This window comes from Tachypleus tridentatus, chromosome 8 (assembly GCF_004210375.1).
Source record: "Tachypleus tridentatus isolate NWPU-2018 chromosome 8, ASM421037v1, whole genome shotgun sequence".
In the NCBI taxonomy this organism is placed as follows: domain Eukaryota; kingdom Metazoa; phylum Arthropoda; class Merostomata; order Xiphosura; family Limulidae; genus Tachypleus; species Tachypleus tridentatus.
Window position 1 is genome coordinate 94,934,049 of NC_134832.1, and position 16,224 is coordinate 94,950,272.

At 37.6% G+C, this 16,224-nt stretch overlaps 1 protein-coding gene across 1 annotated transcript in view; it reads left to right on the forward strand.

Moving 5' to 3' along the window:
- The window catches only part of LOC143222979 (serine palmitoyltransferase 2-like), a 43,655-nt gene that overhangs the window by 2,937 nt on the left and 24,494 nt on the right, over positions 1–16,224 (forward strand). Inside the window, exon 2 of the mRNA XM_076450293.1 lies at positions 13,757–13,939. Within this exon, the coding sequence (XP_076306408.1) occupies positions 13,757–13,939 (183 nt within the window). The remainder of the gene's footprint in view (positions 1–13,756; positions 13,940–16,224) is intronic.

Genomic DNA, 16,224 nt, shown 5'->3' on the forward strand with positions numbered 1-16,224 from the left:
CATGACAAGTTTATCTTGTTGCACCCCCTGAAAAATTCTGATCAGTTCACCTGTCTTACCACTGGATGGACTATACATTTTTTGATCATCAGTTTTTTTCATGTTTTACCTCCTTGGGAGGTGGCTACCAAATCTACTGTTAGTTTTATACATGCCTATCTCTACTGTTTGTCTTCCTTGTATTGGTTCTCAGAGGATCTCTACAGATATCCTTAGGGATTTTAGCTGATACCCTTTACTTTTAACCCCCACTTTGGCCTAAACTTCATCCTCAACAATGGCCTTACATATGTGTTTCCTTTGCTGTTGGTACCTCCTATGTAGTTACTCAGTTTTGACTTCAGCCATATTATCCATCCATACATCTTGGTATTATCTCTTTCTTCTTTTTTGAGGCTTTAGGTATTTGTTCCAACTCTGGACATTATTGAGTCGTGAATGATGTCAATGCAGTGGCAGCCTACCCTTATAGTTTTTGTAGTCAATTTGTCTGAGTTGCCACCTACTTCTCCCAGCTCTTCCCTGTTCCTTGATGAAGTACTACAGGTACTAGTGACCACCCTGATGGATCAGGTCCTGTTGATGTTTCTACTTCACTGGCTTCCATTCATCAAGAATTAATGGGGCTAATGATTCTTTCTGAATATTTCATTATCCAGTTTCTTCTCCTTCCTGCCTGTTTTTATATTTTTATCCATTTCCTTTCCTTCTTCTTGAGGTTCTGTGACATGCTTGCATCTGTCAGCAACAGTTCAGGATTTACTTTGCATCAAGCAGTCTCACCAGTTCACCATCTCTTTAGGGGTTTTTCTTCCCATTTTTTCATTATTCCCACAACAACTGGGAAGATAAGGCTGGTCATCAGTTTATCACCTAAACTGTTTTATGACACCTCCAGAGCTCACCATGGAGTGTTTTTCTTTTCACTCCAATATGGGTGTTTTCTCCTGACGGTTGGTGATCATAATGGGTGTTTCCATTGCCTACCTACAGATCCTATTAGCACTTGAGTTTTGACTTCTCTTCAGTTTGTCCACCCCTCGGTGTGGATTCTTGTACGTGGTGAGGGGACCTCCAAGGGAAGGTTCTATTCTTTCAGTTTACCTCCTCTGGAATGTAAATGTCCACCCACGCATTTGCCTTGCATGGTGGCCTGTGAAGGAGAGGAGAGGGCCCTGGTGGTTGAGGGGTCCAACCCTAACACACCACTTTGGCCTTGAATTCCTGTAGACAGGCAACCTTGGGGTGGTCCCCTTGGGTCAGTCGGCTGATCCACTTGGGCTAGGGTCAACCAAGTATCAGTGTTGGATGTTCTCAACAGGTGTTGTGGACAGTGTATTCAATGCTGGTGTTTGGGTGTAGTGCTCAAGAATCCCTGGCATTGCTGCAGTGTCCTTGTTTAGCATTGTAGTGTGTCTCTTCATAGGGCTCCATGTTGGGTGGGGTCAGTGGGCACTAAAATGTTCCTTTTTTAATAGGGATCCTCCAAATAAAAACTTAAATCAAATAGTGAAAAACAGTCCATAGGCAAATGACCATGTATTGAAGATTCTAAGCAACAATCTTCAACATCTGTAGCACCTGTTGTACCTCATTTTCTTATACTACATTCTCTTTCAGACAAACATTTTGGGTAAATGTCTTCCTTTTTCACTTAGAAGGGACTAGATGGACTTGCTGGCTCTCCAAAATCAGTAAAGAAGCTTTGATCTGGTGACATATTGGTGGAAACATCCACATCTCAATATAGTGAACTACTCTTGCATTCAAAGGTGATTGGTGATATACCTATTGAGGTTACATCTCAGGCTGCTTTGAATTCATCATGAGGAGTTACTGTTGAGAGGGATTTGAAGAACATCCCCTAGTCAGAAATTCTCACTGGTTTCTCCACCCAGGGAGTTTCCGCTGTTAGGCGTATCTCCACTCACAAAGATGGAATTATACTGCTGGCCAATGTCCTCATTTTGACATTTACATTACCACGTCCACCTGCCACCATTAAGGGAGGTTATTTTAATTGCAGGGTACAGCCATACATTCCAAGGCTTCTCAGATGTTTCCAGTGTCAGTGTTTCAGTCACTCAAAGAAGTTATGTCATGGATCGTAGAGTGTGCTCGTTGAGGTTTCAAGGATCACGATGCTTATGAGTGTGAAACAGACCATCATTGCATCAACTGCAATGGCTCTCACATGTCCTACTTTCATTTTTGCCCTAAATGATTGGAAGAAAAAGAGGTGCAGCATTTAAAAACAATTCAAAACATTACTTATTCTTAGGGTTGAAAGTTGCTGTCCACCACTTCATCTCAGTCACATGCTGCTACACTTCATTCCACTACTACAGTGGGAGAACAGACAGATCTCTCTGTGCATCCAAAAGAATCGTTCTCAAACCAAATGAATAGTCTTTTCACCTCCATGGTTAAAAAAGTTGGGGAATCAACTTCAACACCCATTTCTGTTCCTAACATACATTTCACTTCCTTTGGTTTAAAGTATGGAAATTTCCTCATGCACATCTTCTTCTCCCACCCCAAGTTGTAGAAAGATCATTTGTTCATGTGTTCAGTTGCTGGAATCCTCTTCTAACAGCAGAGACCTGCCGAATCAACCCAGGGATGGATCCATGGAGCTCGACAGACTCTCCTTAAATAAAGACAATAAAGAAAACAGACATGGTCATAAACAGAAGGGCTCTCCATGCAATTCACATACATATAAATAAAAATGGAACTGTTGAGGTTTATATCCTAATCTGGATGACATCAAAGCACTGTTTGCTTCCTACCATCCTGTATGTCTTTCCTTACAGGAAACATTTTTGAAACCTGCCAATACAGTCACCTTTCAGTGGTTTTCTTTGTACAGAAATGACACGCTATGTGATGGGCGAGTACATGGAGGGGGGCACTGTTGGTTGATCAGCATGTGCCCACCCTGTCTTTGTCACTCAACACACCCTTGGAAGCCATAGTCATCTGTGCTTCCTTGAGTCATACCATCACTGTTTGTTCCCTCTACCTGTTACCTGGAGAGACCTATGATCTATCAGAACTTGATGCTCTCATTGAACAGTTGCTGCATCACCTTTTAATCCTGAGGGACTTTAATGGACATCATCAGCTCTGGGGAAGTGCTGATATTGATAGGAGGGATTGCTCCGTAGAGCATATGCTCTCTGATCACAACCTTTCTCTTTTCAATACTGGTTTCTACTTATTTTCATGCACCTAGTCTGTCCCTTACAGCTGTTGATCTCTCAATTTGCTTCCCTTTGCTATTCTCCCATTTTTTTTTGGAGGGTTGGCAATAATCCATGAGGCAGTAATCATTTTCCTATAATTTTGAGAGAGACTGGCCATGGTCGATGACACCTGACCCTCTGCTTTGGTGAAAGCTGAATCAAGCAAACTAGCCCTCTTTCACTGCTCTTACAAAACTTGATTCTGCAATCATTTGTAAGCCATCAATATATGACTGTGTGGGAGCAGTAACTGACTGTTTTATACAGGCTGCTGCTCAATGTATTCCTGAAACCTTGACACATTTTCCATGATATCCTCGTTCTTGGTGGAATCCTTCTGCCACATGGTGCAGAAGGCTCAAAAATGGGCGTGAGATACTTTTCGTAGGTATCCCATATTCCATACATACTCTCACACCAAATCGCTTTCCAGCAGGCCCATGCACATGCTTGGTGGGTAAGAAGTCAAAGCCAGAAGGACTCTTGGCTTAAGCTCACAACCAGCATATCTTCTACTACCAGTTCCAAAGTCATATGGGACAAGATTTGAAAGGTCAGTGGGAAATATAGTTCTGTCTCCCTCTTGATCTTGTTCTCTGATGGCTACGAAGCAGCTGATACCTGTAGCATCACAGATACTCTAGGTGAATGCTTTTGCTGGATATCTAGCACTTCTGCTTCTTCCTCCACCTTCTTAGCCATCAAGACTCAGGAAGAGTGCTCACCTCTTTCTTTTCAAGCTGATTGTCTCTATGACTATAATTATCCCTTTACACTGGTGGAACTCAAAATGGCTTTTCATTGGTCTGGCAGTACATCAGTTGGACCTGATGATGTACACTATGAAATGCTGTATCATTTATCTTCTACTTTTCTTGCTATTCTTTTGATTATTTTTAGCCGGATCTGGCAGGAGAATGTTTTTCCTGATGCCTGGTTTCAGGCTTTTGTTCTACCTTTCACTAAATCTGGGAAGGATCCCAAGATTCCTTCAAACTACTGTCCAATTGCTTTGACAAGCTGTCTCTGTAAGACCTAAGAGAGGATTGTTAATGCTTGTCTTGGTTGGTTTTTTGAATCAAAGAACCTCCTCTCACCCATTTAAGTTATGATGACAGCACTTCACAATGGACCACCTGATTCGACTTGAAACATCAATCAAAGAAGCCTTTCTCAAACATCTTGTATCAATATTCTTTGACATTTAGAAGGCTTATGATAAAACATGGAGGTATGGCATTTTGCAAGTCCTCCATATATATATATATATATAGGTTACGTGGTCATTTTTATTAAACATTTTTTAATGGACAGGCGATTCCAAGTTTGTGTGGGTTCGACGCTTTCCCGTTCTTTTCTACAGGAACTTGGAGTCCCTCAGGGTTGTGTTTTGAGTGTCACACTTTTCAGTATAAAAATTAATGCCTTCACTGAACAACTCCCTCTTACTGTTGCAAATTGGCTCTATGTCAACGACTTTCACATCTCATATCAGTCAATGAACATGAGATATATTGAGTGGCAGTTGTTTACTGAAGTGGACCACAGCAAACAGCTTTAACTTCTCTCTCTCAAACCATTTGCATGCACTTTTGCTGCCAACAAGGTATTTACCCTGATCCTGAATTCCATATCGGTGAAGTTATGCTACCTGTGGTCTTTGAGACAAAGTTCTCGGGGCTTATCTTTGATTGTAAGCTGACATTTATACCACACATGAAGCAACTATGGGTCAAATGTACAGAAGCATTGAACATCCTCCATGTCCTCTCTTCCACCACATGGGGAGCAGATTGATGTTCTGTGCTAAAGATATATTGTGCTCTTATTTGATCGAAACTCAAATATGGATCATTGGTGTATGGCTCTGCGAGGACCTCAGTGTTAAAGATGCTGGATTCCATTCATCATCAAGAACTTCTGCTCTGCACTGAGGCTTTCCACACTTCCCCAATTCAGAGCTTACACACAGAGTCTCATGAACTTTCTTTGCACCTTTGCCATTTGCAACTGTCTTTACTATATGCTTTGAAACTTTGTTCCGTACCAAAGCATTGATCCTGGGTTTGTGTTTTCCTTTCTCAGTGGGCCACACATTTTCAGAACAGACAATCTGCCATTGTTGCTTTTGGCCTTCATATCCAGGAGCATCTGGATGAATTGGGTCTGCCATTGGATAACATTGCTCTATCCACCGGTCAGCCCATCCCACCATGACTTATTACAGTCCCCAAATGTGACATATCTATAAGTCATTTGAAAAAAACAGATACTCCTGATTGGAGTATTTTATTTGCTGAACATCTTTTGAACCATCCTTTCATTCCTATTTATACAGATGGTTTGAAATCAGGTGACTGTGTGGGCTCTAGCATGGTTTGTTGTGATTTGATTGGTTGCACGCAGAATCTCCTATACAGCTTCTGTGTTCACTCTGAACTGTACACCATTTTTCTTGTCCTGAATCACATAGAAGCTAAGCAGTACTCAAATTGCAATTTTATACTGACTTGCTTAGTTTTCTGCTAGTCCTGGAATTGTTTCACTTTAGTTCACACCCTGTTCTCACCAATATTCAAAACTGACTGGCTCATTTCTCTTTAACATATACTTCTATCCAGTTTTTCTGGATACTGGGTCATGTTGGTTTTCTTGGGAATGAGCTCGCCGACACCGCATCCAAGTCTGCCTGCTATGGTAGTATTACTGCTGTGCCTGTTCCATACATGGACTGTGATCCTGTATTCAAGGCTCGGCTCCATGCCAGTTGGCAGTCGACTTAAGAGTGAGCAATGTGAAAACAAGGTTTTACAAATAAAACTCTCTATTGGACTTTAGCCACCTTGCTTCTGTAAGGATTGGAAAGAGGAAGTTGTTCTAATCAGACTTCGCATTGGTCATAGTTTTTTAACTCGTCATTTTCTTTTAACTATGACTGATGCACAAATGTGTTGTCTGTGTAACACTGAGGTCACAGTAAGCCACATTTTACTGTCTTGCTGTCATTGTGACTCTTAACAACTGGACCATTTTAAACATGTTCTGTCTCAAGGTTTGTTCATATTTTAGATAGTGTTATTGGCAATGATGTCACTGTCCACCATAGAAATGTTTTTAGTTTTTTAAAGGCCATTAATCTTTTCAATGCTATTTAAGTTTTTAATTTATACATTAGACATTTTTTAATGTGATTCCCTTTCAGGAATCAAAGTCCATCTTGTTCAATTTGAAATTAGAAAATGGCCATAACATCAAATAACTTGGAACCAGAACTGGAAAGGCCAACTTCAGGTGACTAATGCTGCTGTTTGAACTACCTGTTAGTCATTCTGGCAAGTTATAAATAACATTTTGCTACAAGTCTTTTAAAACTTTTATTACATACTTTCTGAAAATGGCCATAACATCAAATAACTCAGAACCAGGACTGGAAAGGCCATCTTCAAGTAACTACTGGTGGTTTTTGAACTTACCTGTTAGCCTTTTGGGTGAGTTATGATAAAATTAAATTTTCCTACACAATGTCCTTTACATCTTGTATTACTGTAGTTTTTTTCTTACTGCTGTAGACTAGATGTAAAAATTGGTTTTATTGTCATTTATGTTTTTTTAAACTTTGTTTTGTTTTACCTTAATTTCCTTTTATGAATTTTACTAATTTTAACTTTTTACTGGATGTTTGGTGCAAATAGTCTTGTTGCTTTTTGCCCTAAAACACCAAACCGATCAATCAGTTTGTCCATTTTTTGTTGGTCTACCTATTTCAGATGCTCCCTTTCAATTGCCTTGATTCCATAAATGTTTTGTGACATTGTATGGACTTTTGCTCATCATTTTAAGGCTCTGAGGCTGAGATTCCAAAAGTACATGGACTTATGACTCTTTTTTTCAGCTCATTTTGACCAGAAATTAACCACTGAAACTCACCACCTCCTATCTGTAGCAGCTCTATGGGCTGGTTATTGACGTTATAGAGGTCTTTACTCTGACCCATCTAGTCCCAATGCATTTGGGAGTCTTCCTCAACACCAACTTCAGTCACACTTTATCTTCTCTCTTTTATCTGCATTCCATGGACCTTTTAGTTAATCATGCTCTCTTGGCAAATGGAATCATGCACAGGATCATCTTATGCCAGTGTTTACCTTTCTTCTTCCCTGGGAGATGATCTGCAGTGGTAGGTGGATTGAGCTTATTAGTCAACAATTGTGCCATTTCCTCACCTGTGTGAGGCTACACATCTGCTCGTGGATGGTTCCTTCAGAGTTAGAGGGCTTGGATGAAGCACTGTGAAGCTTTGGGCTGTTGGTTTGCAAACTGTCTTGCTTAATGATTTTCATGGTCTTTTTGTGGTTTGTCAACATTACATTACTTACTTTCTCTTGCTTTCACCAGCTGGTGGTGAACTTTTAGATAGCTCTATTGTGGTGGTTCTGATCAGCCACGAAATGGGAACGTGGCCCAGAAATATCTGTTTTCAGACTTTGGATCCTCTATACTGGGCCCATGTAGATCACACTTGTCTTACCCCCTTTTCATGTGCCAGGTGCTTTCAATCCATTCACAGATAGTTTTTGTACACCTGAGCCACATCTCTTCCACAGAGTGGCAATTTGATCCACTCATTTTCAAGGGCCTTTACCTTCAAAGGAGTTAAACCCAATTGGATAAATTTGTCATGGGCCTCATTACATAGTTGTCTCTTGTTTGGTTACTTGTACCTCATCCACAGGTTCTTACTGTTGATGCCTTCAGTTAGGATTGGGCTCTCACTTATTTTTATATATACCTTTGGATGATTTCACTGCTATGCTCCACTTCTTGATTGCATTCCTTTGGACAGCATAACCTTTGTTTTTGAGAAACCAATGTCTACTCCTCTTACCACCCATTTCTCTGTTTCCTTCCTTTCTGAGTCAGCTTTGATCCCCCATTCTAGATCCCATTCTCCCTGTCCTGCATCTTCGTGTCTGGTTTTGGACAAGAAGAACATGCTGCACATGTAAAGTCATCTCAATGCCAGCTCTTTATGTTCATCCATCTTCCATGAAAGTGTACTATTGCAGGGGGAGTGCCTTCCATTATTGGCAATTTCCTGCTGACTAACCTTCTGTAGTTCAGATGGCAAAATTTCTACCCTACTTTGAATGTGAGTCTTCATTTTCCTTGCTTTCTGGTTTTTGGTGGTCCTTTTCCATACTTTCCATTTTCCCATTTATCTTGGGGTTTTTACCTCCCCTATTTTCACTTTACTTTTATATTTCTTCCAGATTCAAAGCCCTTTTACTCATCTTCCTCTTCTAGATTGGGCCATTACTATGGTCCTTCATGCTCTGACTTCTTTTTTTGAACCACTTTCTTTGCACTCTTTGTTTCATTTGTCTCTCAAGACATATTTCCTTCTCATGGTCTGCAGAGGTTTTCTTTCTCTCCAAGTACACATCTTTGGATGGTTGTTCTTCCTTTTCTCCTATTTCCTACCTTCTGTCTCTCATTGTTCCCTTATACAGTCCCTGAGAGATTCAGGGACCTCAGATGTGATATTGCATGTACAGCCATCATCCAGTGTATGTCCAACCATCTTTTTATTTCTTGGCAATCCTCATTCCTTCATGATATTTTCCCTTTTCCTTTAAGAATTGGGTCAGCTCTTCTAGCCCATATGACCTACTTCTCTCTACTTTCTTCATCCCATACCTTATTCCATGTTTCCTCCCATCCACTACATTTTTTAACATTTTTCTCCAATTCTTGTCTTCATTGTCTGTTGGAGGAGATTCTCCACACTGGCATGTGGATCATGCCCAATACATTCATCTCCCACTATCTTTATCACGTTTTGTTTTCATCTAGTTGGGGTTTCAATTTTCACCTGTGGTTGTGCTTCAGATGCAATGTGACTAACTGCTAAGTTTTTTTCATTTTTCTCTTTTGCAGGGGCCTTTCTTTCATCCCTTATATTATGTGAATCCTGCTGTGTGCAATTGGTACCTAACAAGGTATTCTTTGACTTCAAATTCACACTGTAAACTATGTAGACTTGGGATTTATTATCTATGGCTCCACATGCCTACCATAGAGATGGGGTGTTCCACAAGGTCACTGGAAGGTTATCTACCTTGCTATAATTGTTTCAGAAACATATCTGTTCCTTACTGTATCACCCATGGACTGCATGGGTAAAGCAGAAGGGGGTAGCTGCCCACCTGTATCATGCCACGAGTGAATACCTCCATAAGGTCTGCTTTTCAAAATAGGGTTTCATGGTCACCTGTTGCACTGACTCCAGTGGCGATATTCTTCAGAACACTTCAACACATTGTCACCCTCCTTCTTTGAGTAGAGGATGGGAGCCCTTAACACTTTCCATTTCCTATCCCTTGGGATGTTGACCTTGGAGATGTTCATTTGAATGATTTCACATCATTCAAAAGTTGGAATGATTCAATTCCAGTAAGGGAGGAGTGGAAGGTTTATGGCATCCAAAGAAAACATTTGCATTTAGAGGGTAGCACTGAACAAGTGTAGCTAAACTTGTGAGAGAAGGTAAGTACCTTTTGGAAATACATTTTCAGTATAGGAAAATTATAACCTTATAACATCTTGACTTTTATTCACTATTTCTGTAGATATAATCAAAAGTTCTATTTACCTGCCACTAGCAATAGCTCTCTGCTTGGATGGTTTAATAGGCTGATTGACCAGAACAACAAGAACCTTTTCTTCAGTAACATTGTTGTCTTCCAGTCTTCAGATTTACAATGCTAAAATTGAGGGTTTGATTTCCCTCAGTAGACATAGCATATAGCCTGATGTGGTTTTGCTATAGAGAACACACACTTCATAACAATGTTATTGTTATTCCCCTCAAAATTATATTTCAACTTGTGACATTCCACATGCTTTACATTTATTAAAATTAAAAGCAATATACCATTTATTTGCCCACATTATCAAATAATCCAAATCCTTTTGTAAAGCAACAGCATCCTTCTCACAACCAGCAACACCCAAAATTTAATATCATCAGCATATTTAAATAATTTATGGACTGTTCCTTCAAACTCTGGCAAGTCTGTAAAACTTTAAACTATGCTGTTAACTCAACTTTAAGGGTAACTTTAATGTAGGACTAGGATGTGGTGAGGATCAGAATAGTAGAGAAAATTACAGTGAAGGGAAAAGTACAAAAGTGTTAGTAATGGAAGATTAAACTGTTATTATTGCAGTGTTAAAGGAATATGAAATAAAATGATTACTTCATAGCACCAGTTGTAAGGGAGGATTTTGGTCTAATAGAAATAACAAAAACAAGATAAATATGTACAGTTTTGTTAACAATGTTTGCTGTACATGTAAAATGTGAGTCGCATTCTGTACAAGTTGAGATTATCAAAGTTAATTGCATTGAGGTTGATTCTATTTAGGATTGTTGGTAGTTATGATGTGAGAATGCTTTCAGTGGTAATTTGTTACATACCACCAAATGAAAATTATGAAATTAATGAGAAACTTTACAGTGAGATAAAGAATTCAGCTGTTAATGAAATCATAATTATTGGATATTTTAATTTCAGGCATGTAGATTGGGAAATAGCTTAGTTAAATCATGAGAGAAAAATTCATAGAAACTGTTCATTGCAGTTTTGTTTACCAGTTGGTGAATGAATCTACTAGAAACTATGCTGTTCTGTATTTATTTTTTAACTTCTAATAGTTAATTTGTTAATAGGGTGGAAACTGTGGAACATCTGAGTGAAAGTGATTGTTGCTCATTTAGGTTTTACTAGCAGAAATACCCAATGTCTGGACAAGTATAACTTTTAATTCTTGTGGAAGGGTGTTGGGCCTGCAACTTTTTTTGACAGTTCTATAACAGTGTAATCATACTTGACATTCAATAATGTAAAGTATTATTTACCAGCATTACATCACAAAGTAAATTTTATTGAAGTATTTTTTGTAAATGCAGTTATATATGAAAGTTTTTCTCTTTTCTGTTGCAAAACTTCAGAGAGTTTTCAGTAAAAAAAATCAAATAAGTTTTTCTAAGTTTGTTTTTTGATTAAGGTTCTTTTGCTTTTTAGGATGTGATCTTCAATAATGTCACTGCTCCCCCCCTTGATCATACACTTCTGCAATCCCTTTAGTAGGCTCTTTACAATCAATGGAACCTTGCTCAGGATCCCCTTGACAGCTCTTGTTAACCTTTCTCATACCTTGATAGTCAATCTTTTTTAGTGATTGGGCATGGTCCATATGTCAGCAAGTATTTCATAACCTATTTCTCATCTGGATTTATATCTCTTCAGGGACATGTTTCTTCAAAGCTGGGATGTATATGCTACTCACTTAGAGGCTTCTGGTCTTTGAACTGTTGATGAGAAGTCTTTGCATATCAACATCATTAAGTTTGCAGTTCCTTGGGCTTTGACTCACTTCTTTGCTCTTGCGTGATATTGTTTGGTGATGATTCATTCCACAAATTCTACAGTAGTAACACATACAAATCACTGAGGAGACACCCAGTCCATATCATTCTGTTGTCTCTCTCTCTCACTCACACACACCAGTGAACCAAATGCATCACATTATGTGTCATGGTCTGGGTGAATGCAATATCATAGTAGAATGTCATGTCCATTCCAACAAAATATCTTTGATGAAGTGGTCTTTACATTCTGTGGGGTGTGTTACATGTAGATGCATTTACCATTTATCTCAGTCATACATTACCCTTTTTGATGTGGCCCCTGGTGCCTCATCATAGGGTTCTGGCCTTTTATGCCTTCAGCTAGAATTGATCCTACATATTTCTGTTTGTTTATCCTCATATCTGATTTTTTCATCTGGTGGTCTCTCTCATCCATACCACTCACTGTCATGCACTTCTGATCTCTCCCACCTCTTTTTAAGTGGAGTATGGGAGTCTTCACCATTTGTCAGTTCCAAACTACTGGAGTGGTCAATTGTGGAGGTACCCTCCTGAATGGGTTCCTCACAGAGGTGACTATAACTATTTAGTGTAGAGTAGGGCAGTGGTGTTCTGTGGATGTTGATGACATGATAGCCTTCAATATGCATTATACAATCACAAAGTAGTGAGACATCAAATTGCATTTTACCCCTTTGATTGAGAGCCCTCATTTTACCCCTACATGGATGTCAGTACCCTATGGTTGGGTTTTGATTTTGAGTAGACCCAATCAACACAAATCCTCACACATTTATGGTTGTCTATATTCCTCCCTCAATCATTCTTATTCTGTATTTTTGATCACTGTGGTGGTAAGGAGAATTGTTTTGGTTCTGTCCTTTTTGCTACCCTTCACTGTATTTTATGCTAAGGATGTTAGTGCTTTTTAGATAGTTAGTTACAATATTGAGGGAGATGATTTCTGTTGTACAGACATCATTTTGATACCAGATGTTAGGTCCCTGGATTGAAGATTGGAGAAATCAAGTGTCATGCTCAGGTGTCTGAATTGTTTTATGTTCCCTCTGGCTTCTTGAACTTGGAGTGAAGATGGTATGATTTTAATCCTATCCCTGCATGGATTTTGGATGTAGCTGACTTGTCAAATATGGTCCAATGAGCCATAGCCACTGTACACCTTGGAGCACATCCATTGATTTACTTACTTTTATATTTTGTTAGATTGAGTTCGATATACATTTCATTGTTGGGGTCACTATCAAGCCACAATTCTCTCTCACCTGTATGTGCTCCTCTCTTCTTCCACCCTTATCATCCACACATTTCACAGAAGAGTGAAGCATATACTTGTTTCAGAAGCATTGTGGTTCCACTCATCAGATCTTTTGATCTTTTTCTCTCATTTCTCACCTTTTTGTATTTAATTTTTATCTGAGATACGAACGATTTCATCTGTGATTCAGTAGGGATGGTTGTAGCATCACAATAACCTGTAGTAGGATGAGCAGACAGTAACATTTTGAAAACAGCTATAGCCATAATATTATACTCAGTTTGCTGCACAATACCTACAAAAATAGATAGCTCCTGAATACCTCTGCATGTCATTTGGAGACTTCCATGCTTCTTGGGCTCTGCCTGCTAAGCTAGTGGTGCTCTAATAGATTTCTGTTACCTTACCACGTCAAATCACTTTTTTAGACCCAACACTGAAGGACTGTGGAAAATGCCTTCTTTTTAGCTAATAAAAAGATGTCCAAAAAGTTAAATTAAGAAAAACTGGATTAGATGGTAGTTTGTTTATTCAACAAAAATATCCCCCACTGGTTCATGAGGGGCCTGATAGAAAACTCTCAAAATAAGAAAAATTGGTTTGATTATATATGATGCTAAGCACGAACATTCTGAAAGGTAAGAATTTTTCTATTTTGTTTATTAAAGTTGTTATATTAAGTTATGGATTCATCTTCAACTGGTAAAATAATGTACAAAACATTAGGCCTAAATATTGTGTGTCATTGAAATGAATTATTCCATAAGGTTTACTGATATTTATTTATTGATTTGATAGAATTCCTCTGAAAGAGTGAAGCTGGACCAAAAAAGCTATGAACATTTTGAGGAAACTCCTCTTCATATTGCCATACTGACGTACCTTTGTTATGCAGTTTTAACAATATTTGGCCATTTACGAGATTTCATGCGTAGAAATGGACTTGGAGAGAGTCATTCAGCTGTGGAAAAAAATAGAGAAGTATAACAATTTATTATACTTATATTATGAAATTTATTGAACTTTAAACTAACTAACTTTTTTTTGTTTCTTGTTCTGTCTCATCATATGCCTGTTTAATTGTTTAGATCATATATATTATTAGCAATTGAATTTGATATTACTTATTTGTTATATAATTTTACTTGTTGCAACATAGGTTAAGGAAGTTACCACAGATCTTTTGTGACTAGTTTGTGTGTATATACGTAGTTAAAACAAAACCTTGTACAATGCATCAGACATTTGAAAAATCTGGATCTTCAATTCTGTTGATGAGAAAATAAATTAGTGTTTGAGTATTATAAAACAAGTTTTTTCATTCTGCTTTAACTTTCCCAATGATAACAAACAGATTTTATTTAATTATTTATATATGAAATCCTTGAATTATTACCATTAATAACGGATTGGGTGTTTGACATGAAGTACAGTTATATTGCACACTTACATAGTTGAGGACTCTGAGAAGTGTAAATGTAGTTCTTGTGGACTGTTATGGTAATACTGGAATGTGTGTCTTAAAAATTTTATGTTTAATTATATCAGTAGGATCTTTCTATAAGGTCTTGTAGATGCAGATGACATCTCTAAATTGTTGATATCACAGTGAATGTTTCACTTGTATTTGAGGAGGATATATGACCTAATAGATGCCACAAGAATTTTTTACTGTTCTGAATGTGATAGCTTTGGGACATCTGACACTAACTATAAGATTCTTCAAAATCAAGATTTTACATCATTCATGTGATATGCTCAAACTCACTTTTTTTGTGACTGTTTAGTATCAGAAAATTTGATATGTTGTGAGACTTACTTTCCTGTGGTTACAGTATATATTATCTATAAAAATCCATAAAGAACTGTTTCTATTTCTCTAGGTCATTATTTACATATCCTTAAAAACTTGTAACTTCTTTAAATATTTTGAGTATTAGGTTTAATTTAAGAGATCATTAATTGCATATGAACATTTTTGTATTGCTATTTAAATTCATACCCTTGTCATTTTGTGTATAATTTAATTTCATTATCAGTGTTCTTTATCTAAAATTTGCTTGTGCCACACAGTAGATTTTATCACTTTCTGTCAAAGTGAAATTTTTTCTTCAGGTTAAAAACTTTTTCTTGTTCACTGGACTGGGTAATTCAGTCTTAAGATATAAGAGAAAATAATTTTACAGTACAGTACATTACTTTCACATAAATAGTTATTTTTATTCAGTGCTTCCCTCCATATACATGCAAATAATCCTGTGACAACCATCCACTAATAGTGAAACCCAACTTCCTGATGAATATACTTCCTCTGCTTGATTTTCTTGAACTGTCACTTCATTAAAGTGCTATTGTCAAGACATTTTTATTTGTGCTCTCTTTCCATGTTTTTGAATTTCATGTGAAGAGGATTTTTTTTTTTGCTGAAGCTTATGTTTCCACTTTAAAAATGTTATTATTTACTTCCAGCACAGTTACCTAGGTTTCAAGTTGTGGTATTTAACTGAGGAATTGTCAGCTTTAATACGTTAGGAGATTGATTATTATATCAGTTGACCTTCTTTGGGTCTATTGACTTTGGACAGATAAATTGTTATACTCTTCTGGTTTTTTTTAATATTTTGGTATTAATGTTATCACTTGTAGTTATTTGGTTTCAATAACATCTGAGAAGTTTGATTTTTACCTAATTTTTGTAAGGTCTAGGGCTCTTTAATTCATGCTTAGTGAAATCCTTTTGTATTACAATGTTAGTTTAGGCTTAATAAGTGTCATTGTAATTTTAGGCTTACATGCCATTTATCTTACTGGTAAATTGTAAATTAGGTTAAGTATGTTGTTTCTTTAGCAAATTCCACCTACTAAATTTTCATTGTCAATACACATTTAATTTTTCATTAGAATAGTTTTTCATTTTTGTCATTAATTATATTTTGTATTTCCTACAATTAAGTTAATTTTTGAAGATCCAAAGTCCACTATTGCTTGTCTTCATCCTCAAACTGCTGTTCAGGATAATGTATAGTTTAACAATTTTCCTCCACCTGATTATGAATTGACTTAGGCCTACTTCAGCCCATTTTATACATGCTTTACAGTTCTCCACTGTAATGCTTCCAGGCATTTTAGTTCATGCTGGGCTTTCTGTCCCTCTTTTGAGATATGGTGCTAGCATGCCTTGCTCTTCCATGGCTAAACCTTCCTTTGGGTAAAGTTTTTTCCCATTTATTCTCTACACTTTTAATCTTTGTTTCCTGTATGAGGCA